Source organism: Sciurus carolinensis, chromosome 11 (assembly GCF_902686445.1).
Source record: "Sciurus carolinensis chromosome 11, mSciCar1.2, whole genome shotgun sequence".
NCBI lineage: Eukaryota > Metazoa > Chordata > Mammalia > Rodentia > Sciuridae > Sciurus > Sciurus carolinensis.
Genome location: NC_062223.1, coordinates 117,164,138 through 117,188,378, shown reverse-complemented (window position 1 = coordinate 117,188,378; position 24,241 = coordinate 117,164,138). Strand labels below are relative to the sequence as shown.

The following is a 24,241-nucleotide window of genomic DNA, read 5'->3' as shown; positions in this document are numbered from 1 at the left end:
ACTAAGTGTCACTGGATGTGTCTCTCTGTGCTGGGATGAGTCTCTGTTTTCCAGGTCGTTCTGTGTATGGAGAACGCCCTTGGCAGCCCATGACCTTGGGGTCCCTAAGTCTATCCGTGACCTGGTCTGCCAGAGGGCAGTAGCATATGACCCAGAGGTCAAGAGTTACCCATGGCTGGATGTGGTCTGTGAGTTCTACAAGTGCAAGAAGGCTGTGGACACATCAGCCTGTGTACCCTGTTGAACAGATGTTTGTCCAGGGCTGCTGCGGCGTGAGCAGCATTAGCCTTGGGTACCACCCGTGCTACTCCAGCTGCTGCTCCCCTCCATTCAGCGCCCCTGCCCCCCTCCCTGTGCCCTTGCTCCACATGACGCTTGCTCTGACAGTTTCCAAGGTCACCGTGTTCATTAAGAACAGTTATTCAAATGCTAGTTGCATATTCATTACACTGATTCTGAAGAAGTGTGTGCGTGTGTGTGTGTGTGTGTGTGTGTGTGTGTGTGTTGGAAAAAATCATCATCCACGGACCTAAAAAGGAAGGCTCAGGCTGTCTAACTTAGGTAAGTTGCCTAATAGTTCATGCACCTCTATTTCCAAATCTGTAAAATGGGCAAAATAGCCACTGTCCTGGCTGTCCCACAGGGAGGTTGTTATTGCATGGTGTGCAAGGAAAAGGAGAGGCATAAAATTATATGCCATGTGACAATACACTGAATGAGGCAATGACATAGAAACACACACATGTAAAACCACAGCAAATCCATTTTAGCCTTATAAATACTCTGCTGAAATGTAAGGTATAATTACTGTCATCTCATCATACAGGAACGATGAAGGTCTCACAGCTGTTTGTGGCAGTCTCCCCCTGCAGAGCCCCCCACATATGGAGAATTTTCCTAGCTTTTGCTTTTCATCATCATGGGGAACAGCTGATGAGGCACAGCCAGGCTGGCAGCAGTCTCTCTGCAGCAAGCTCGGCAGATTCCCCGTGGCCCCAGTGCTGGTGGGAGTGGGAGGGAGCTTAGCCCGGCCCGCCCCTCCCTCCCAGGTCCTTAGATGCAAGTGTCTTCCACGTTCTCTGGACCAACTTCCCCAGGGGTGATCCTGCTGCAGGGAATCTACAGTCTTTTGTTGGAAAAGAAATAGGGAGAGTCCCACCATGGGTGACCTCATGTAAAGCCACAGCACCCACTGGGCTCTCTGAGAACCCTGCTGGGTCAAGGATCATGAACACCCTACTGTGGAAGGAAGCCTGCTTTAGGGTGGGAGGGAGATCCATGGCTAAGACTCTTCCAGGGTTGGCAGGCGTCTTGAAGGATGTGGACACCCTCTGCTGCTTTCCTACCAGCTTCCCCTCCTCTGCTCCTGCTCTTCCAGCTCCAGGGAACTCTTTCCTTGCAAGGCAGCCCTTTTGGGGTCCTGTTCTTAAAATGAGTGCGACTCTGTCATTGTTTTGTACCTTCTACTCTCTAGTCCCGCTTCTGCCTTTGGATCACTTGCCACCCTTCCGCCACTTATAGACAGATGCCCTTCCCATCTGATGTCCCTCCTCTAGACGTACAGCATCCCTAGTCCCTCCGATGCTCTCTCACGTGACATGGTCTTAGTGCTTCACAATCCTCCTCTGTTCCTGGGTTGCTAGTTTTTTGACAGGCAGGTGAACAGAATGGACAGAGCAGTGGTAACAGCACTCAGGTCTTAACCTGGGCACTGGCTAACTGTGTCCCTGGGGTAAGTGACTCCACCTCTTTGTGAATAGAGAAGATTGGACCAAATAATCACTTAAGTCCCTCAAGTGTTAACAATCTAAATCTAGGATTCTCTAGGGACAACTGTGCTGTCTGAGTTGACTCCCTAGAAAGAAGGGGCCTTCCTTTGACAGACTCTGTCTAGAAAGGGCTGGAAGATTAAAGAGTCTGTCCGACCGTCAGCTGTTGCTCATAACTTCTCCTGGAGCCGATGGTGCAGGGGCCTTGCAGGTTGAAGGCTAGCTGCATCTTTGTTGAATGGCAGAGATATCTGGTTGCTAGTTATAGGAACTATGTTTGTGCTAAGAATCTTAAAAAACAAAACAAAACCCACCTCTAATTGAGATGGGCCTGGGGTGGGCGGTGCTTCTGCAGTGCTCCACTTTGGGATTGGAAGTAGGAAAGAGGCCATTGGATCATTTTGATGACCAGGGTTGGGGGCTGCTGGCATTTAGTTGTGGTAGAAATGAAACCTCTAATGCCTGGGACAGTCCCAAATAATTCTGAATTGTCATACTCCAAACTGCTCTCCTGTGTCAGAACTTGCCACCCACCACCCTACCCTTGCCACCCCTGCAGTGTGCTACCTCCTCCAAAGCAGCCTGAGTGTAGCCCATAGTGTGTCTGTTGATAAATGTGGCCTCATTGAGGGAGGCCAAGTTTGGCAATGCCAGAGAAGACCCTGTCTTTTTATCTGTAAAGTGGGGTTTTCTTATGGAGTCTGGAGCAGTAGCTACATTAAAGGGTTGTTATAATAATTAAATGAGTAATCATGCAAGTAAGGGGCTTCTCATGGCACCTGGAACAGAATAAATGTTCAGAAGAAATCAAGCAATGGTGATAGTGAAGGTGATGGTAACCCAGATGTGCCCAGTTTGGGGGGAAACCACAGGCAGAAGGCATGGAACTTGGACCCGTGGTAACATCTTGTCTAAGGACAGTACCAGGGACTGGACTCACACTGTCTTTGAGGTGCAGATGCACCCTAAGGGGGCTTTCTCGTGTCTTATAGGTCCTTTCCTGGGTATTGGTGGCCTTGGTGTTTGGGCAGAGGCACCACTGAGGATCCTCTCTGGACCCAATTCTTCCAACTGGGAGATGAGAACAATTACAGTGAAGGTGCATAACTCATCTCCCTTGAAAACCTTTGTGTGCAAATGCTGTGAAGTAATCAACCATGCAAATCAATCTAAGAAACCTCACCGGCCTCACCTGGGTGAGGAACTCCAAGTGAGAGCCTGGGCAGCAGTGCAGTGGCTGTTGATAATGCTCTGTCCTTATTGATCACACCACTATTATTTTATTAACTTGATCACCAAATTCAGTTAATGAATGTAGTGGAAAGATCTTGTCAGCTAAGCCGATGAGAACTGTCTGTTGTCACAAAGGGTGACCTAGAAGTCCAGGATAGCACATCCACTTTTTCCGTGGACTGAGGACACCTACCTCACAAATAGCCTTTCTGGTTCTGTCCTGGCAGACTCGGAGAATCTGTTAATCTAAGACTCTCCAAGTGATTCTTGTGCATATTAATGTTGGAGCACTACTGTCTTAAGTTATTATTGTTATTATCCTAGGTGAGCAATGATTGTTTATTTATCCCACAAGTGATATTATTATCAGGACTCATTTATCCCACAAGTGCTATTGTTTCCCTGCTACAAGGATAATACTCAAACAATAGCCAAAAGTTTTATTGATGGAGAAACTGAGATACAGAGAAGCAAGGTCACCTTGGCCAAGGTTATGCACAAGGCTTATAAGTGACAGAGTAAGGATTCAAACCCAGGGAGTGTGGTACCAGAGTCTGAGCTTTTACCCACTGTGCTAAGTGCTCTGCCCAGAGGAGGGAGTGGTGACCAAGAGGGTCAATGTTCTCAGGGAGTTCACATCCCTGCACGGAGGAGGGTGCCTTCTGCTGCTTGGTCCTGCCCACTGCCCTTGCCCCCTGCTCCCCTGAAGACCCACCAGCTGTCCCTCTCCCCACTCGCTGCACCGGGACAAGGATACCTCTTAAAGGCTTCCCCTGGCTCAGAGGGGGTGTTGCAGGGTCCCCAGCACTGGCGGGCTCTGCTGGATGAAGAGTCCAGTGAATGAGAGGAGTAAATATTGTAAGGGAAGAGAACAAAATGACTCATTCTCCCTGTGGAGGTGGCGAGGTGTTAATATTTCAGTCCCCTCCGCTTGTCATTTACAATGATTGGAGATGATGACATGGGGGTGATTCGCCGTGCACTCCGGAGGAAACCCGAGTCGGCCAGCTCCTCGCGGTGCCGCCAGACACCCCCTTTCCAACCCAGGCAGGTGGGGCGGGAGCCCACGGAAGTCGCCTACACCAAACTAATCCTGATGCCCAGACAGTGGAGGGCCAGCGAGCGAGTTGATGTGATGGATATTTAGGTCTCAGCGGTGACCCTGGGGGCAGCCCAAATGCCTGGGGGCGATATCTGGTTTAAAAATATTGCAGTGCTATTTCTACACTTCTAATCTCCTAGCGATTTGGAGCCTGTTTTCTGAAACACAGCGTCGGGGTGGTGCTCGATGTTAAACGGTGGAGAAGATTAAATGGGTTTAAGTCTGGGCGTCTGTCACATGACAGCCAAGCCCATAACTTCCATTTTCTATTAAAAAGCCATTTCCCCCTTTGACCAGAAGAAGCTTTGCTGTTGATCTGAATGTCTCTGTCTTTATTTATGAAGTGTTTCCCCCTCCTCTTCTTTCTCCCTGTAAATTTGCCTGATCTGTCGGCAGAGGGAAGAAAGATCTGGAGGGAATGACAAGGATTTAAGGGGGATGGCAGGGGTCTGCTGTCAGGGGATCTGCTTGCCAAAGTGGGACTGGCTTGGAAAGAACGATGGCAGAGAAACCTCATGAGGCCCCAGACTTGGAACTCTTCAGCACTGTGGTGGGAAAAACTCAGCTTTAGAGTCAAAGCAGACCTCTGTGGAAATCTGGCTTCATTTCTTCCTCTTTTTTTTTTGAAATGGGGGTCTCACTACGTCTCCCAGGCTGGCCTTGAACTCCTAGGCTCGCCTCAGCCTCCTAAACACTGGGATTATAGATGCTTCATCATGCCTGGGATGGCTCCGTCTCTTTCTAACTGTAAGATCTGGAGGAGTCATTGACTCCCTCAAAAATGAGACCAACAGGACCCCTCACTTCATAAGTGAGAAATGCCTCTGAAGCATCTAGCCCAGTGCCTGGCACAGAGTAGGCACTCAATGCATGTTAGTCTCCTTTCTTTTGAGGTCTTGGTATCTTGGTACCATTAGCCAGGCCAATATGCCTTCAGGGAAGCAGATGTGAGACCAAAATGAAGTCAGCCATGGGGACTGTAAGAACTGGAGTCAGAGGACCTTCCAGTGCCCTGTCTGTCCAGGCTTGCTGTCCTCCACCTATGCCCCATGCCTCCCACGCCAAGGGCCCAGCACCCAAACCAGGGAATTTTGCTCTTTCCCCCCAGCACACCCAATGCTTCAGTCTGGAAGCTTTGCCCAAGGTCCGCCACATATGTCCCACCCATGGTGGCCATGGCACCATGGTGGAGACCTTCCTGTTCAGGGATTACCTCCCCCTGCCCACCCTTCTCTTCAGACCTTCCTTCCAGTTCGGCACAGGACTCCTATGCCCAAAGCTTTTTCTCAGCTGCTGTGGAACCTACCTCCTTTCCACCTGTGGCTCTCGTAGCCTGAATCAGTACTTCCGCCCGTCCTCAAACCCAGCCCTTGTGATGTTCACCTTTCCTGTTCACCATCGCCATTAAGAGATCCTGTGAGAGGGACCCTTCTTCCCTATCTTCCATGTCTCCCACTCTACCTGGAAGCCTGCGCAGCATATGACTGGTGTTTGGTGTCTGTTTCCTGGAAGGACGAGTCTTTCCTGGCCCATGGATCAGGGAGGAACGGAGAAGGGGCAGGGAAGGGTTCAGGGGGTCACTGAGAGAAAGAAGATACAGGTGGTTTGAATTTTCCAAGGCTCAGGGTGGAGCTATGCCCTGGTTATCTTTCCTTTCTTTCTTTCTTTCTTTCTTTCTTTCTTTTTTTTTTTTTTCTTTAGAGACAGTCTTGCTGATTTGCTCAGGGCCTCGCTAAGTTGCTGAGGCTGGCTTTGAACTCTCCATCCTCCTGCTTCAGCCTCCTGAGCTGCTGGGATAACAATGTTGCACCACCACACCCAGCTCCTAATTATCTTTCAAAGTAACCTCAGGGAGAGCTCTGGACCTCTCGGGGAGAGCTGGGACTAGTTCCTACTAGCCATATATCCTCATTAAGGGAACCGAGCGCTTCCACATTCCCTTTTGCCAACTCGGGAGCCCTGTGAGGTAGATAAGATGGTGCAGTTTACCCCCGCTGCCCACCCCTTTTGCAAACGAAGACATTGAGGCTCAGAAAGGCTGTGTGGCTTGCCTGAGGCCACAGTACAATGAGGAGTGAGTCCCAGGAGGAAAGGTGGTTCTGTCACTCTTTCTAGGCTGTTCCCTGCCCCCACGCCTATCCAAGCTTGCTGAGGTTTTGTTGGCCGCTGCAGATTCCAGTAGGAGTCTGATGAGGAGGGGAGGCTCCCATACTGAAGCCACTCCAGCCTCCATGAGGTCAGAATGAGGACTGTAGTTCCTTGCTACTTACTCACCCTCTGTCCCCAAGTGACTGAACCCACTCCATGCTTCTGCAACCTCTCAACTTGGCACCTAGCAGAGAGTTCCAGTTTTTGTTGACCAGTGCCTCAGTTTCTCCTTTATGGCTTTGCACACTTCTTTCTCTTGGCAGGTAGGGTGAAGCTAAATTAATGTTTATTTAAGGACTTCTGCATTCTGAGCTGACAGGTGCCTTGTGATGGTAAAATATGAACCCAGCGTAAGTGCAAAGTGCTATTGTTTTACACCTGAGGGTGATGTTTCATAATGGCAGTGCACTGTCAGAGCCGTAAGCAGAAATGAATGGTATGTCTGATCCTCCCCGGCTCCCCCAGACTCCGAAGGCAGCAACTCTCATCCTGGGGTAGGAGAAATATGAGGCTACTCGTCTTTTGCTATAAATCTGCTGTTTCTTCAGCCCTGACAGGTGGCTGGACAATCCCAGTCAATTCATCAATTAAATCTACCCATTTGTAGTTGCTGGAAGCCTCGTGTCCTTGGTTATGGCAAGATCGAGGCCCAGAAGTGTAGGAAGGCTTCTGTCATTGCGGTTGATGCTGCTGGTGGGAGCAGAGAGGCCCCGGAGAAGGGGCTCCTGGGAGGCCAGGAGAGAGGAACAGACTTCCAACCAGGAGAAAAACCCAGGAGTTTGGAGGAGTTGAGATGAAGGAAGGGGTGGGTATCTAGACTGGAAAACCAGATTTTGTGGTTTGATCTGTCTTTGGCTTGGTTATTCAGTAGAACTAGTGCAGCCATCTTCTGGCTCTGATGTAAGGCAGAGTTGGGCTTCCCGCCCAGCTCCAGCATGCTGTGCCACTTTGGTAAGTCAGTTAACTTCTCAGAACCCTGACTTGCTTATCTGTAAAATGGAAATAATAATAATAATAATAATAAACACCTCCTAGGAAGTGATGAAGATTAAATATAATAGATATCTAATAGAAATATGATATCTTGAACAGGCCTGGCACCAGTCTGGCCTATAGTTGACAGTGCAATTGGTGGTGATGATTATTTTGCCCAACGTATTGTCATGGCAGAGGGCCCTACGAGACTTATCCCCAAGTATCTCTACTCACTTTCCCCCATGAATAGGGCAATTCCTGAATTCCTTCCTCTTTGAGATCTTTCTCAGCTTGCTTCCTCCCCCACCCCAGGGGTGACTTACCACTGAGCCACATCCCCAGCCCTTTTTATTTTTATTTTTTTAAATTTTGAGATACCATCTTGCTAAGTTGCTGAAACTGCCCTCCTATTTATAATTCTCTTGCTTCAGCCTCCTGAGTCACTTACAGGTGTGCATCTCTGTGCCTGTCTGTTCTCTATTTTCTAAGGCCATTTCTCAGGCACAATGTAGAATCCTTTGGTACCTTGATGGATTTGGGCTTCCATGAAGCTGCCACAGTGAGGGTGTCTGATGAACTAGATTATTTCTGGAAGCACCGAGAACTCTAGTGATTTCCTTCCTCCCAAAAGCTAAGGATTGTCTGAAATGTCCAGAATCTAAAAAGGGCCCCTCTCCAGAGGAGTGTGTGTGTGTGTGTGTGTGTGTGTGTGTGTGTGTGTGTGATCTTGACCAGCTGAAAATGGATTTGGTGGCCAGGTTGTATTTGAGGAAGGCAAAGGTCCCCTCCTTATTATTGCACTGGTCACACCATAGCCATACATCACCTAGTGGGTAAGAAAGCCACTCTGGGGTCAATCTCCTGAGTCTGCATCCCAGAGCCCTCACTTAACTGATTGTGTGGTCCTGGGTGAGATGCTGTCTTCTCTTGGTGTCTTGGTTTCCTCATTTTTAAACTGGGATAATAAAGGGACCTATTTCATAGGATTGTTGGGAAGATTAAATGAAGTCATTTAAGCAAAGTCCTGGCATTAGTGACTGGGTGATGCTCAACAAGTTATTTGGCAAATGGATCTTGGTAGGGAAGCCTTTCAGAAGCTAAGCAGGTTCATGGAAATGAGGCCAGCTACATGTGGAACCAGAGAAAGCGCCTCCTAAGCCTCAGTTTGCTAATGCATGCAATGGGATGATTTTGTCATCCTGGAGAACTCTAGCCACTGGGACAGGCATGCTGTGGGCACTTCCGGACCCCATACCCACCATCAGACTTGCTCAACCATCAAGCCTGTAACCATCACAGAGAAGGCAGCGTGCAGAGGGGGAGAATGGCAAACATGCTGCCCCTCTTCTCCAAGTGGCTTTCAGCGGCTAAGGGTGCAGTGCCTGATGGGGACCGCAAATGCATTTGCTGCTAAGAGGACACCCCTGACACCGCAGCAAGGAGCCCACGGATGTTTTTTCCAGCACGGCTGCTAATGGCTTCATCACAGCTTTTTATGAGATGATGTGAATTGCTCTGGCCAATGAGGCTTAATGGCCTTCCTCAACGACCTGCCTGGTATATTCTCCCTGGAGGCTCAGCTCAGAGTTAAGCCAAGAATATTAATACAGGCCGGATGTGGGCCCTCCCCCTCCCCATAAAGTTGTGGAAATTGAGGTCAAGTTGGGTCCCCTGCAACGTTCTTTAAACAAGCAGCAGTGGTTTGTTTGCTCCTTGATCTTCCTGGTGAAAAGAGAATGGCTTCCAGCTGGAGACCTGGGTCCAGGTCCTCTCTTCCTCTGGGTTTGCTCCCACTTGCCTGGAGGTGGCCTTCTTAAAGGGGCAGGCTCCTTGGTGGGAGGGAGGGCCCCCTAAATCCAACAATCAGGCCTGCTGGGCTAGGGGGAGGAAGTTCCAAGGCCCTATGCTGGGAGGAGCGGATCAGACAGCTTGTCCTCCCCACCAGACAGCCCAGAGAACATTCTATGTGGTGGAGGATTGGAAGGGCAACGTGAGAGATGAAAGGGGTCTTTGCTGTCTTGTCCATCCTCCCCACCGCCCATTTTGCAAATGAAGGAGCAGCTGATCAGAGAGAGAAGGGCAACTCCACAGGCGGGCAGTATCGGGGTGGGTCTCTTGCTTCCCCAGCTTGGATCTCCCCTGCCCACGGCACCGCTGGTCCTCATTCCGCCCTCAGTGCCAATGAATGTTCCGAGGATCTTTGGGAGTCCAGGATGGCTGGCAGGGCCTCTGGCAGTCTTCATCTTCCAAGCCAGTGTCCCCTTCCTCCAGCCACTCCTCTTAGGCCGCAGTTTTGAGACGTTTGCCTCTCATGTGTGGTATGGTATGAAGGGCACTAAAATCCTCATCAGGAGCAAGGAGATCAAATTTCAGTTCTGCAACTTAGTTGCTTGCTCTTGGACAAATCGCAGCTACCCTCAGTCTGTAGGATGGGGTAAGACAAAAGGGAAGATAGTGTTTTCTCTCAGAGCTGCCCAGATGAGCTGTGGCAATGGATGGGAACTGGCATGCAGACAGCATGTACTTAGCAAATATTTATTTTAAGTGTTTCAGTCTCTCTCTCTCTCTCTCTCTCTCTCTCTCTCTCGTACTGGGAATTGAACCCAGGGACACTTAACCACTGAGCCATATCCCCAGCCCTTTTTTATATTTTATTTAGAGACAGGGTCTCACTGAGTTGCTTAGGGCCTCGTTAAGTTTCTGAGGCTGGTTTTGAACTCATGATCCTCCTGCCTCAGCCTCCCAAAGCCGCTGGGATTACAGGCATGTGCCTCCGCACCAAGCTTAGTGTCTCTCTTAATAGATATATGTCATAGTGAATGGACCCTTCACCATAGCAGGGTTTGTGGCAGCCTGTGCTTGTGGAGGGTGAGAATTTTTAACTTTTGCCATCCCTGAGCTAGTCTGGAAGCTTCTATGGGGCAGGAACTGTCTCTCCACGGTCAGCACCTAGTATATAGCAGTCCTAGTGACTGACTGAGGCTCGAACGTCAGACGCATGAGTGCTGGTGCCTGCAGGCCTGGGGCCCACGTGAGTGTTCCTAGGGCGCATCCTAACCGTGTCTCTCCCCTTGCTTCCCCTGCAGCCCGCCCTGAAGATGTCGGCACCAGTCTCTACTTTGTAAATGATTCCTTGCAGCAGGTGACCTTCTCCAGCTCCGTGGGGGTGGTGGTGCCCTGCCCGGCCGCGGGCTCCCCCAGCGCGGCCCTTCGATGGTACCTGGCCACAGGGGACGACATCTACGACGTGCCACACATCCGGCACGTGCATGCCAACGGGACTCTGCAGCTCTACCCCTTCTCCCCCTCCGCCTTCAATAGCTTTATCCACGACAATGACTACTTCTGCACCGCGGAGAATGCCGCCGGCAAGATCCGGAGCCCCAACATCCGCGTCAAAGCAGGTAAGGGATGAGATGCCTGCTCCCCACCTGTGGAGCTGGGTCTGCTGGGCTGGCCGAGGGCTGGAGTCGCAGGCCATCCCTGTGAGGGTATGTGTGTGACATGCACAGGCAGACTGGAGAAGCTGTTCACTCCAGGTCAGCTTCCTTGTTCTCTTGAATCAAATCAGGCATCTCCTGGGTGTGCAGTCAAGTAAGGTACCTTCTTTTTTTTTCTGAGCCAACCCCCAGCCCTCTTTTGTGTTTTATTTAGAGACAGGGTCTCACTGAGTTGCTTAGCACCTCACCATTGCTGAGGCTGGCTTTGAACTCATGATCCTCCTGCCTCAGCCTCCTGAGCCACTGGGATTACAGGCATGCCCCACTGCACCCGGCAAGTAAGGTACCTTCTGAGCCTCAGTTTCCTCGTCTGTAGTCAACATGAGCACCTACCTTGTACATCACTGCATGTGACAGTTAAATGAGGTCATACTCATTTAACTTTAAGTACTTAAAATTAAGTATCACACTCACTTCAGTCCTGGACTCATAGAAAATATTGGCTGAGTTTCTTTGTCTAAGACCTCCTTTTAATTGAAATATATAAAGAAAAGTGAACATGTTGTAATATGTAGCTGTATGAATTTTCACAAGGTTCAATTCATGCTTCAGATGCAGAAATACAACACCAGCACCCCAGGAGCCTCCCTCCTGCATTTTTGGTCATTAGTCCCCTATCAGTAACAGCTGTCCTGACTTCCAACAGTTTAGATGCTTGCTTATGTTTGTGCTTTATATACGGGAGTCCTGCAGGACGCATTTTCTGGAATCTCTGACTCATTCTTCTGACGATGGGATCTATACTGGCTCTCATGCATAGTGGGAGGTCTCCCATTCTTGCTGCTATCTAGTATTCCATTGTGTGACACAGCTACTTGCTGTTTGTCCACCCTACTGTCCAGGGACATTTGAGTGTAGCATAGTTCATGAGAACAGCCACTTTGATAAAGTTCATCGTGGAAAACTTTGAGCAGTGAAGGATTCAGGTCTTTGGAGGAGTTGATGTAGGCAAGAAAGTGAGGCTTTCTCCCTTAGTCTCTTTAGAGAAAATAGAAAGTCTCATTTCCCTGAATCAGGCCTGGGAGAAAGCAAATGGTTCAGACCAGCTGTTCTTAACTAGGGCATGAAGATGCACTGGTGCACCCTGATCACCTCCAGCAGCTCACGGAACTAGAGGATGGGGAATGGTTTGCTTAGCAGGGTTTTGGGTGCAAGGGGGAGATGGTGCTCTTGCCAGCCTGCTGCAGTGGCCCCAGGCCTGGTGCACCCTCTTTCTTGCTGATGCATTGAGCAGGCTCAGGAGAGTGAGTTCCAGGGAGTCCTTCAGGCCAGCCTGGCAGGTGGCAGACCCTGAAAGATGAGCTTCCAACCTCCTGAGTCCTTCTGCTTTAGGAATCACTTTTACAAGGACAGGGTTCCAAGGACCTGAGAACAGGGGTGTGCAAGGGTGAGTTGAGACCTCTGCTTCTTGCCAGTTTGTCTGTGGTCAACCCTGAACTCTCAGGACTGGGCCATGCTCCAGGTTTCTCTCCTGGCTCCCAGGGAATCTGCTCTGAGGAGCAGGTCCTTTGTACTGCTCAACTCCTAATGCAACCCAAGTGCTGGGTGGGAGGCCTGGATTCGTCAGTCCTGGCCTCTGCAGCGTGGAGGGCTGGGCCAAGGGGAGAGGACATCTATTTCCTGTTATATACCGTAGTTGGGTTAGCATGCTGTTTTCACAGTGCATTTATAAAGGGTTTCTTCCAAATGAGAAGACTACTACAAAGAGCCATTAGGTGACTTTCCCAAAGGCATGTAGCCAGTTCATTGGAGAGGTGCCGCTGTCCTGAAAGGCAGCATTATTGACGTGCTTTCCGCATACTAGGATTTGTACGTGCTGTTTTGCAAATGAGGAAACTGAGGCTCCAAAAGGTGAACTCATCCAGTCTAGGATCTTCCACTGGCCAGACAAGGAAGCAGGGCCTGTTGCTTTGCTGCTCTTCTGGTCAACTTTTGCTGCTTCCCAGCACCCCTGAGGGTGGTGCGTGCCTCAGCCTGCCCTCTTGCCTCCACCACTCTGCTCCCCTCCAGAGTGGGCTCCCTCAGGCTTCTCTATTCAGGATGTGTCTCCCACAAATGGAGGTGGTGCTGCCAACCCCACAGAAGGGTTGGACTGTAGCCCTGGCTGCCGGCAGTACCTCAGCCAGCAGTATCTCTCCCCTCTCCTCGCCTCCAACCCCCCCCGCCCCGGTACCCCTTCTTCATCACAGCCCTAGCAGGGGGAAGGGAAGAATGGAGGCCTGGGAAGGCCAAGGAAGGCTGGACCCACTGGAAACATAACCAATTAAGAGACTCTTGAAGATGCCAGAGAGGCTGCAGGTGCACAGCCAGGGGGGCTTCCAGGGCCTTTAGTGTCGCCTGGCAACCATGGCAAGGAGAGGAGAAGGGCACGCTGCCCAGGTGCCTGCTGAGGGACAAGGTCGGTAGGCAGTGGGGCTCTGGACGTTCCAGCTCTGCTTGGCAGAAAAGAGGGCAGAAGGATCAAGTGAGTCCCTGGGAGAGGCCCAGCAGAGGACAGGGCAGAGGCAGGACTCTCAGTACCATCCGTAAGGCTGGGTCAGTCCACCTGCAGGACTGGACATGAGTGCCTGCAGGTGACACTGGCCAGAAAGCAGCCCTGGGAGCAAGGCAGGAATGGGCACTAGGGGAAGGGATGGTTCTGAAGGCAAGGCCAAGCAAGGCTGGGGACAGGGTGTGCTGGAGGCTGCAGGTAGTGGCAGGAGGTGGAGACGCCACAGGGATGCTTCATTGCCAAGATTTTGGAGACAGTGACCCAATGTTTGGGGCTCTGCATTCTCAAACATAATCACAGTTTCAAATAGTCAACTGTCAATTATACACCACCAAACCCTTCCAGAATGTTCAGTATCTGGATTACCTTTCCCAAGATGCCTTTCACTCTAGAGTAGTCTCACGCTGTTGTTAGATCACCTGTCTTGGCTTTGTTTTATTTTAGATCATGGTTTTATTTTGGCAAATACTAGTCACCTTGCCCAAAACAAATGCCACCCTGGGTCCAGGAATAATGTAGGCAATCTGGGATCTTATGCCACTGGGAACTCTCACTTTTTTTCCTATGACTCACATCTGCCCCCGTTGAATACAACGCCCATGCAGACTGAGATGCTGCCCTCAAGGCCCTTGAGATCCAGTACAGTTTGCTAAAACTTACCAAAGGGAAAGGATGCAATTTGGACTTGTGGTCCTGCACAGGGAGGTAGCCATTTCTGAGTGAGAGCAGCTGCCCAGGGGGACAGGGAGGAAATTGGCAAAGGAGCTGTTCAGGCAGGAACAAGATCATGGCAGAAGCTTCTGGGCTGGTTAAGCAGGCAAAAATGGTGGGAGGGAGGAGGAGAGGAGGAGAAGGCTGGGGATGCCAAGGGAGGTTACAAATCCTGGTGACACTCTCCTCCCTGCTCCCATCTCGCTGCAGTTTTCAGGGAACCCTACACCGTCAGGGTGGAGGATCAAAGGTCAATGCGTGGAAACGTGGCCGTCTTCAAGTGCCTCATCCCCTCTTCAGTGCAGGAATACGTTAGCGTTGTGTCTTGGGAGAAAGACACAGTTTCCATCATCCCAGGTAAGAAGCCATCGTGGGTGGTGGGGCCGCCCGGTGGCTCTCTGGTCGGGGGTAGTGTCTGAGCTGGTCATTGAGCTAAACCTTGACCTAGAGGTTGGTCTGGTGAGATTGGTCTGGTTATTGCTCTGCTGGTGCTTTAGCAAACAAGTATGTTTGGTCTCTGTCTGATCCTTCTCTAAGTGGGGACTCACGCACCTGGGCCCTCTGCTGTGTTTGTGAAGATTCCAGCAGACACTGGGTGGGTCCTACTTCCTCCAAGGAGTGGGGCTGGTATTCTTCCTGGTCACTGGGGCTGTGCCTGACTTTGCCCTGAGGGATGGAAGGCAGCTGGCGGCCTTATCTATGAAAGAAGACAGGAGGGGCAGGATTGGGGACTGGTATGTGGTCTGTGTCTTGCACTGAATGAGCAGGGCAAAGGAAGCGTGCCTGCAGGACCTTTTTCCACTCATGAATGGACTAAGACTCCATCAGAATCCTAGCTGGCTTTCCTCGGTGACTGGGGCTGGGAGACTGGGCCAAGACTGTGTTGTGGGCTCATCTCAGTGTGCTGCTGCAGTCACAAGCCCCTTGTCAATCTGTTTCTCTCCCCACTTGCCATGGTTGTCCCTCCAGCAGGAAAATAGGTCTGGGAACCCCTCATGGCCTTGATCTACCTCTAGGTCTCCAGTTACAGAACCGAGGGGTGTTCCCACCCCTCACTCCATCCTTGTACACTGCAGAGGTTCTTCTTTCTCTGCCAAGGACCTTGTATCTTCCTTCCTAGAAAATGGGGCAACTTGACCAGTGTGCTCTGGGTGCCCCATCAGCACTAAGGTGCCCCAGCCAGTTGTATGACATGATTCCTATTCTTCGAAGTTAATCTGGAAGAGAAGCCTTCTCTGCATGAACCTTCTCTGCTTCACCCTGCTACGGTTGGAATCCCTGCAGCGCTCTTTAGAAGCACCAGTGCTCAACCCAACCCCACATCTCCTGAATGGCCATCTCAGGAGTGGGTCCTGGACCCAGCATTGCCTGGTTGTTCCTGGAGAGTTCCTTGCATTAGGAACAATGCTGAGGTGTGTTTGCAGTATCGTGGCAGATGATTTTTTTGAAGCATGAATTTGTGTTTTGCTCTCAGTACTTTTTCTTTCCCTCGGTTCCAAGCAGATGGCCAGGCCATTATATTTTGTCAGAGCTGGCAGTCACAAGACAGGGGTCCAAAACTACTTGAAGACAGCTGCTCTTCCTACCTTTCATAAAACCATAAGCTAATAGGAAAAATCTAGGATGCGTGTTCTGTTAGTGAAAGAACCTTTAAGGGCAAAGGATAAACAGGAGACAGGAATCCCAGGGTCAGGATGGTGTTGTGGCTGCTCAGGATTCAGCTGGAAAAAGCCATTGGACCCCATGGGGGTGGTTGTGTAGGGCTTTTCTGGGTCTGGGACCTAGGCCAATGTTCTTGCGTTCCAATGAGGCATGAGGTGCATAGCCAAAGACCCAAAGGGACTGTGTGGGCAGTGACTATGGGTTGGTGGGGACCAGAGAGAACTTGGATCTCAGCACATCTCTGAGGAAAGCTCTGATAATGATGGAGATGGAATTTCCTGTCTTTTTAGAAGTCATGTTTCGGTTATTTAAAGAATGTAAGGAAATGTGGTATTATACACTTGAATTTATGAACTAAGCATTATACACAACAAAATTATAATTATTATTATATTAAAAAATTTTGAGGGCTTATTATCTGCCAGGCATCAGGTTAAGAAACCTTCATATTTGATATCATTTTAGCCTCTCAGAAGTGTATTTTACCCTTGTCCACCTTATAGGAGAGGAAACTGAGTCTCCAAGAAGTAAAGCAGCTTCTTCTGGTCACATGTCTATTAAACAGGGGTGTATTGAATCCAGGTCTGTTTTTTCGGCCTGTACACTTACCCCACAGAGACGCATCTCCCTGCACCCACGCAGAGGTATCCAATAAAGGGCTACTCGGTACCATGGAGGACTACACTGTGTGCTGCAGGCTGTAAGGGCTTTGACTCATCAAGGGGAAAAGACAATGTGGATGTGGATTTTTAGGGAAGGGTTGGTGGAATGAAGTCCAGGGTCATGATTAAGTGCCTAGAATCTAAGACTAGTGTCTGGGATTGAAGCTCACTCCATCGCTTACTAGCCAGGCAAGTCATTTACCGCCCGAGGGACTCATCCCCAATTGTAAGTGGTTTATAGGGTTGAGATAAGAATGAAATGAGTTAATGCAGGTACTGTAAGGGATCCCACGGAAACTACGCCGGACACGGGGAACCACATAAGGGAGTTTATTAAGCAAACAGAGTGTCTCCCTGCAGAGTAAGAGAGAAAATGAGAGGAAAAGAAAGGGAACGCGAAAGGGCGTGTGCAAGAAAGTGTGAAAGCGAGGAGGATAGAGAAAGTGAGTAGGAAAGAGAGAAAGATGAGGAGAGATGGCGGGGTAGCTACAGTAAAGCAGTTGAATTCTGCCGGGCTAACAGGGGACCCATATTGGAGAAGGATACTTGCAAACTGACTGATGAACCAATAGCTAGCTAGGATGTTCACAGACTGACAATAGTTGGGAAGCAGGGAAAATGGCTGCACTGGAAAGGTCAAGGGGAGCAGCTTTGTACGTTATAGGTCAGTGTTTGGAATGCTGCCTGGCATGTCCTCAGGATGTGCCCAGTGGTGGCTCTGATTGTTAGGTGGAAGGTGGCATTCTCCTGTTGTGAAACGTGTTCCTACCATGTAACAGAGTTTGTGTCCCCACAGGACTGTGTTTCCTTGGAGCGGGAATAGGGTTGTTTTTACCCACACATCCTGGCTCCTCACACACTGCCTTCCATGCTCAGGGTAGACACTCACTTGGTGATCGGTGAGTGGATGAATGGGTGGTTGGGAGAATTCTGAAAGGTTCTGGAAGCCGCCTAGACTGAGACATTAAAATGAGGACGGAGTGGTAGGCGTGGTAAGAAGGCCAGAGCAGGGATGGGAGAAGGAAGGTAGCTGCGGAGGAGCTAGAGGAGGGAGCTCCCCCCAGGCGGCCCTTGTAGTTGGCGCTTCAGGGCTGCCTTTGATGTCAAGACTGGGCTGGTGGCCCCAGAGGGCATAATTATCAGGGAAGTGGCCTTGATGCTAATCTGCAGGACTGTGTTAAACTTCCTTTCTGTAGAACCCCTTTCTTCCCTTTGGTCTTGGAGAATTTTTCTCCCCTGCCCTACTCTCCAGCCCCATCCATAATCATTCTAGATCCTTCTACAGCTATGCGTTAGATCCAGGGACAGTCTTCCCAAAGCATGTAAGTCCTAACTAACATGATCCTGGAGGAGTCCATGAAAACCAGAGAAAATGGGGCTTTGTTTCCTCTGGGTTCTGTAGGTGAGGAACCAGATCTTAGGCACACACGCCAAGTGCTTCAATTTTGGGAAATGCAAATAGTATTTTGTTATATAAAAATAGAATTTTTCTGCTATCCATAGTCACACGATATCTAGTATGTGTGCACTGTGTGTGTGTGTGTGTGTGTGTGTGTGTGTGTGTGGTGGAGAGGCTGCTTGGCAGCTGCTCACGGTGGGGAGAGATTGGTGATCATTGCCCAGAGGTTAAGGAAGGATGGAGGAACCTGAGTTACTTCCCTCGGAGCTTCAGGGTCGGCTTCTGGAGCAGGGCACTTGTTCTGACTTTGATTTCTGAGTCTGCAGGGCTGGGCTGGGCTGCTCCACAAACTTTAGGACCAAAAGGAGCAGGAGCTGGAAAGCAGGAGGAGAAACTGGGAGGGCTGGCGTGGACCAATCATGGCGCCAGGAAGCATCCCCTAGCGGAAGCAGCTGCCCTGAGAGGTGGGGCCAGTAGCTGCTGCGGGGCCCGTGGGTGGGAGCCAGATCTCCAGGGCCTCTTTCTGAGGGTGTGTACGATCTCAACAAGCGTGTGAGTTGAGACTCTGTTCATTGGTTGGTCTTCCTGTCTGTCCATGGTTGTCTTGTGGCTGGGCTCCCTGACTTTTTGGCTGTTTTCCCAGGGCCTCCAGAAACTGAACAGACAGCCCAAGGTACGGTCTTTCCCAGAGTCACCTGTTTCACACACTCCAGTCCCCTCCTCCTCCCTCCCCTCCCTCGACTAGTTAGAAGATGTGTAAAGCACAACCTCCCGCCTTTGACCTGCCAGATTCCAACCCACTTATCTCCTGAAGGACTTGGTCTTGAGGTGAGCCTGCTCTCAGAGCGGGCGGGGTGGGCAGAAGAGGGCTGAGGGCTGTGCACAAACATAAATTAAAATTAAGGCCTCCAGTGAAGCTGAGATGTGGTTTAATTTCCCATCTGCATGATCACCATTACAATGCATGTTATTGGATATAAAGATAAATCCGGCCCTGTTCCTAATAGCTTTTAATTTCCACCAGACCTGATTATATCGATGCAGGCTCCTTGTGGGAGTTTCCCAGCATGCTCTTCCCCAGCATCCTGACTGGCTGCTTGGCCCCAGTGGGGAGTTTTGGACACTGCTCAGATGCAGGCCAGATGTATCCACTGCTGCTTTGGAAGGCAAGCCTGGAGGAGCCCCTGCCTGTGTGCACAGGACTCTTGGATGTGGGTTGTCATCAGGCCTCAGCCTGGTTGGGAGCACATTGGAATGGGAGAAGCAGGGGCAAGCAGGAGGTCCTTTCTGGAAAGCTCCCACTTCAAGGATTCCCATCAGGCAGTGCTTCCCCCTCATGCCCCACAGCCCATCTTTGCTCATGAGGTGAAGGAGAGTCTCATGAGCCCACTAGAATTTCTGCATCTCCCTAGTGACTATCTCTAGAATAGCAGGGACCCAAGATTTTCCACAGGTTTCCATACCTTTTTGCATTTGTCCCCACTGTTTCCTCCACCTGACCCACTCTGATCCCTTCTCTCCTTATTGACACCCCACCCCTTCTTTGTTCTGTGAACTTGGTGCATATGTGTCTGATGCCACTGTCTTTGTGCCACTTTTGTGTGTGCAATAGGGTGTATGATTATACCTTTTCATCATTTTATCTCTAGATAACCCAGCACTGTCACAGAGTTATAATAAAAACAAGATTAATGATAATACCTATCATGTATGGAGGCCTCTCTTGGGTTAGGCATTTTACATATATTATCTCTAATCCTCAAAATCATCCTTTAAAAGAGATAATGTTTTTGTTGTGTTGTGTTTTCCAATTTATAAATGAGGATATTGAGACCCAGGGAAGTTAAGCATCTTACCCAAGGCCACACAGCTTATAGGGATGTGGCCTGGATTTGAGCTGGGGTCCTCTGGCTGCCTCTATTTCCTGTGCCTTTCCAGATAAGGCTTCTAATTAGGAATCAACCATCCATAGGTGTCTACCCAGGAAAAGGGCCTGTCCTTACCTGGAGACAGAAATGTGTCACTAGCCCTTGTGCCAAACTCTGGTCATATGTGGTGACCGGAGGCTTTGGTTTTTCTAAATGACTACAGATCTCCAACTTAAAAAAATCAGTGGACACAGGCTGGGGTTTTGGTTCAGTGGTAGAGCACTTGCCTAGCGTGTGTGAGGCACTGGGTTTGATTTTTTGCATCACATAAAAATAAATAAAATGAGGTCCATTGATAACTAAAAATTTTCTTTTAAAAAATCAGCGGACAAAACAATAATTCTAACAGGAAGGCAGAGGCAGAAGTGGACATTGGCTCTGTTTTGGTCCAGCAGGAGACACAGAGAACGTCCTGATGGGACATTGTGGATTCAGTTTGCATCATCAGCTCTGATGGACAGGATGGGTGATCCCAATACAGTAGACAAATACAATGTTGCTTTGAAATGCAAGTTCAACTTGCTGGTTCCATTTTGCTCAGGCTAATCAGAAGGTTACTTTGGATCCATGTGTCTACACCAACTTGGATGGGGGTGGAGGAGTAGGGGACACAGACAAGGGATTAGGTGGTGCCCAGCTTGGAGCACAAGTAGGATCAAGTATGTGTAAGCACAAGTATGTGTAAGGACTGACCAAGGTCAGAGCTGGAGAGGGCCCTGGAGGTGATGCAGCCCAGCCCCCTCTGTGCCTGGTTAAGGCCCCGGACCCCAGGCCCTCCTGCAAACATCTCTCTGGCACATTCTCAGTACACAGGATTTAAACCACTCACAGGGGACTTTTTTTTTTTTTTTTTTTTTTTTACTACCAGCTTTCCCCCCTTCTTTGTCTGTCTACCCATCTTTCAAAGTTTCATTCCAATACCACTATTTCTATGATGTCTTCCCCGATTTCTGCTAAGAATGGATTTAAGAATCACCCAGATTAACCTCCTCCTAGGGGGTCCTTTTCTAAACTCACTCATGACTTTATCAGTTCCTGGCTCAAGACACTAATCGTATTTTGTCCTGTAATATTTTAAACCCTGTGAACCGCCCCCCCCAACAGGATCTTGCCATCATCAAGGGCAGGATCCACGTTTCTCTCAGGGCCCTCTCCCCTCCGCGCTCACCGGAGATGAGGAAGCCGCGTCTCCCCAACCGCACTGTGCGTGGCGGGGAGGAGGCTGGGAGCCAAGGGGTGGCATTGCCGGGACTTAAGCATGGTCGTCCTTCATCTCCTTCATCTCCATCATGCTGAGCTGCTGTGGGTTCCTCTTGGGATACTCCCTGATTTAGGTACCTAATTGGGGGTGTCAACTCTCAACTCGACGTGGGGGTGTGGAGGAAAGGGGCTGGGATGGGCAGCCTGGGCTAATAGAAAATCGATGATGGGCAGATGGGGTTGGCCTTGTGGGGTGCCAGGCACAGTGCCAGGCCCTGCAGAAGAGCCCAGGTGACCATCTTTCCTTCCCAGTCCTTCCTTCAAGGGCCACAGTGTCTTTCCATGAGGAGAATGATATACAGAGGCCAGGATTCTCTCTGAGGGTGCAGCCCAGTGAGGCACCCTGAAGGGGAGAGAGGGCAGGACACCAGACCCTAGGCCATCTCCCCAGGCCGAGAGAGCAGAGAGAGTGCTGCAGGTGGAGGCAACAGGGCACGCAAAGGTCTGCAGGCCAGGCGGGTGGAACGGACCCGGGTGTGCTGGAGGGTGAGGCCAAGTGGGGAGAGAGAGAGAAATCCAGAAAGACCAGGCCATTTGGCTCGCAAAGGTCCTGCCTATTTCTGGGTCAAGGTCAGGAGAGGACATCACAACACAATAACAACTCATATTTAGGGAACATTTACTAGTTTCTAGTCTTCTAACCATTTTATCACATTGAGTTCATTTAATCTTATCAGCAACCTGAAGACAAGAGGACTATTGTGTTCCCATTTTTCAGATAAACAAGCTGAGGCACAAAGAAACTAAGCAAATTGCTTAAAGTTAGAAAGTAACAGAGCCACAGTTTAAACTTTTGTATTCAGACTCCACTGTTCTGTGCTCTTGAAGACTATGTTGTTTCAGAAAGAATTAATATACAGAATGGATAATGAAAAGAAAATCAATAAGAAAAAGATAAACAACCAGACAGAAAATTGGTAACAGTCATGAGCAGACAAATGATGTATTGGGGTGTGGTAGAAAAAGGACAAGCTGTGAAGTTTGCTGATCTTAACTGATGATCTTAAGAATGTTAGTTCCAAAACCTCAGTTTGTCTACCTATAAAATGGAACAGTGAAACCTATTGAACATGAATGGAATCCTTGAATTGAAAATTAGACTTCTGGGAGTTTAAATTCTCAAATGTAGAAGGAGTGACCTAAACGCCTCAAGAAAATTACCCACCCAACTCAAAAGGGTTGTCCAGCCTTGGGTCCCCTCTACCTTGCCAGAGAAATCATCTCTCACCCTTCACCTGAGATGCCTTCCTGGGTGCTGGGTTGGAGCCAGAGCTCTGGTCCCCAAATCCCAAGCTCTTTCCCTGTGACAGTGACTTCGGGCTGAGGTCCTAGGGACTCCCAGTGATTGCTGTTTCCCTCACAAATGCTGCTGCTGTTCTTCGTTTGCTTTGCTGGGGAAAGGGGCATCTGACCATCACGGTCCTGTGTTCTTCCTCCAAATTCAAAGACTCCTGCCTTCTGGATCCTTTAAATGCACTCTTCAGGTTAAAGATCCAAAGGACACACTTTGCAGCAGCGAGGGAATTTTCTCTAGTCAGATGGCCCACCCTGGAAAGATTATCTTAGTGATAGTAACACTTAGGAAGAAAAGAAGTGATCAGTTATTGAGGTCTCGTGAGAGAAGTGCTTTTTCCGGGTCATTCTGTTAAATCTTCACTCATGTCCTCTACAGCAGGTGTTATCATCGTCCCCATTTTGAAGATGAGAGGCCTGTAGCACTGAGAGGTCACCACCTGCCCAAGGCCACAGGGAGGGAGTGGCGGGCACAGAGAGCAGGGTGGTTTGATTCCAGCTCTCAGGTCACCTCTCAGTCTGTCACCTTTTGTCTGTAAGCTGCTCTCTGGTTTTGGGCCTCATCTTATCGACTCCCCCCAGTCGTACCTGTGGGAGACACGAATTCACAGTTTCTTTTAACAGACAGAGAACCCAAGGCTTAGGAGAGGGAGGGGCTGCCCGAGGTCACGCAGCCAGGCAGGGGTGCACCAGATCTCTGATTTGGATGCCTGCACCCCAGGAGCTCTCCAGGCCCCCCCCATAGAGTGCACGCCTACCCGCAGCTTCCAGGACCCTCTTCAGTATCCCAGCAGGGGTAGGGGTGCGGGGTGCCGCTGTGCCGGTGCAGAGCCATCAGCCAGTTGGTTCCAGAACCATCAGCCAGGCTCCTCAGTCAAGCAGAAACGCCTCGTGTTCGCAGGTGCCTCTGGCGGCGTGTGCATATGTCATGTTTTGCTTTTCCATTTAGTTCATGGCAGGCGCTGCATTTCCAGAGCACCCACTGGGTGAATTTCAGCAGATTTAAGACAATTGCAGGCAAACGCTCTGCCCCGGGATCACGCCGCAACAGTGGACACCGAGCAAGCAGCATTGTTTGGTTAAGTTGGCACCTCTGTAAGTTACCCTGAAATCAGAGTGGAATTCTTTATAGAAGGTTATCCTACACATAAATCATCATTAGACTACCTCATTTTTGTTTAATGTCTACCTAACTGTGCTGTAGTCTAAAAATGTGTGTTTAGTGAAGTCAAGGGTTGCAGGGAAATTATAGGGTTTTCAAAAACCCATTTGCTTTGCTGGTGTTCACATCAGAATCAATCTTGCCTTTAGTTCTCAATCTCGTTGCAAACGTGCAGCATTGCTTGCCGAATTCTGGCATTTAATGTAGGGTAGCATTTATTCAGAAGAAGCCAACGGTGCTTACAGAATGGTAGAGCTATGTATAGATGGCACTTCCTGCCAAGCCTGTGATTTTGAACTCTGTGGCGTATCAATGAGATGCCGCTGCCAGAGCCGGAGCCAGAGCTGCAGCCACGTGGAGATGGGCTGAGGTTCAGAGCGGAGGCCTGCACTGGGGCGCAGTGGACTGTGTGGTCTGGGTCCCTAGTCCTGCGAGCCTCAGTGTGCCAGCGCACAGTAGGCATGCAGACAGTGGTTGCCAAATGCCTGGAGGAAGGCTGGATTAGGTGGCAATGAGCCTTTAGATGAGATGGTAACAATAACGAAGAGGAAAGGGAAGGTGGATTACACCTGGTTCTCTGGCTGCGGGAATAAAGCCACCATTTGCTCCTGTTATGGCCCCTGTCCATGGGGCTTGCTTACAGCCTCTTCTCTGATGGAATAAAGCTGTGGGACAAAGAACGTGGACTCTGGCTTCTGGAAGACTTGGATTCAAGTCTGTCTTCCTTCCTTCCTTCCTTCCTTCCTTCCCTCCCTCTTTCCTTCCTTCCTTCCTTCCTTCCTTCCTTTCCCAGGAATTGAACCCAGTGGTGCTTAACCACCAAGTCATATCCCCAGCCCTTTTATATATTTTAATTAGGGACAGGGTCTCACTAAGTTATTTAGGGTCTTGCTAAGTTGCTGAGGCTGGCTTTGAACTCATGATCCTCCTACCTCCGTCTCCTGAG

The 24,241-nt window shown here is 49.8% G+C and overlaps 1 protein-coding gene across 3 annotated transcripts in view; it reads left to right on the top strand.

Moving 5' to 3' along the window:
- Nucleotides 1-24,241, top strand: part of Dscaml1 (DS cell adhesion molecule like 1) — a 321,654-nt gene that overhangs the window by 5,788 nt on the left and 291,625 nt on the right. For 2 of the 3 annotated variants that reach the window (XM_047519513.1, XM_047519512.1), the window contains exons 2-3: nucleotides 10,314-10,631; nucleotides 14,140-14,286. In XM_047519513.1, the coding sequence (XP_047375469.1) occupies nucleotides 10,314-10,631; nucleotides 14,140-14,286 (465 nt within the window). The remainder of the gene's footprint in view (nucleotides 1-10,313; nucleotides 10,632-14,139; nucleotides 14,287-24,241) is intronic. The other variant, XM_047519514.1, reaches the window with a different exon arrangement.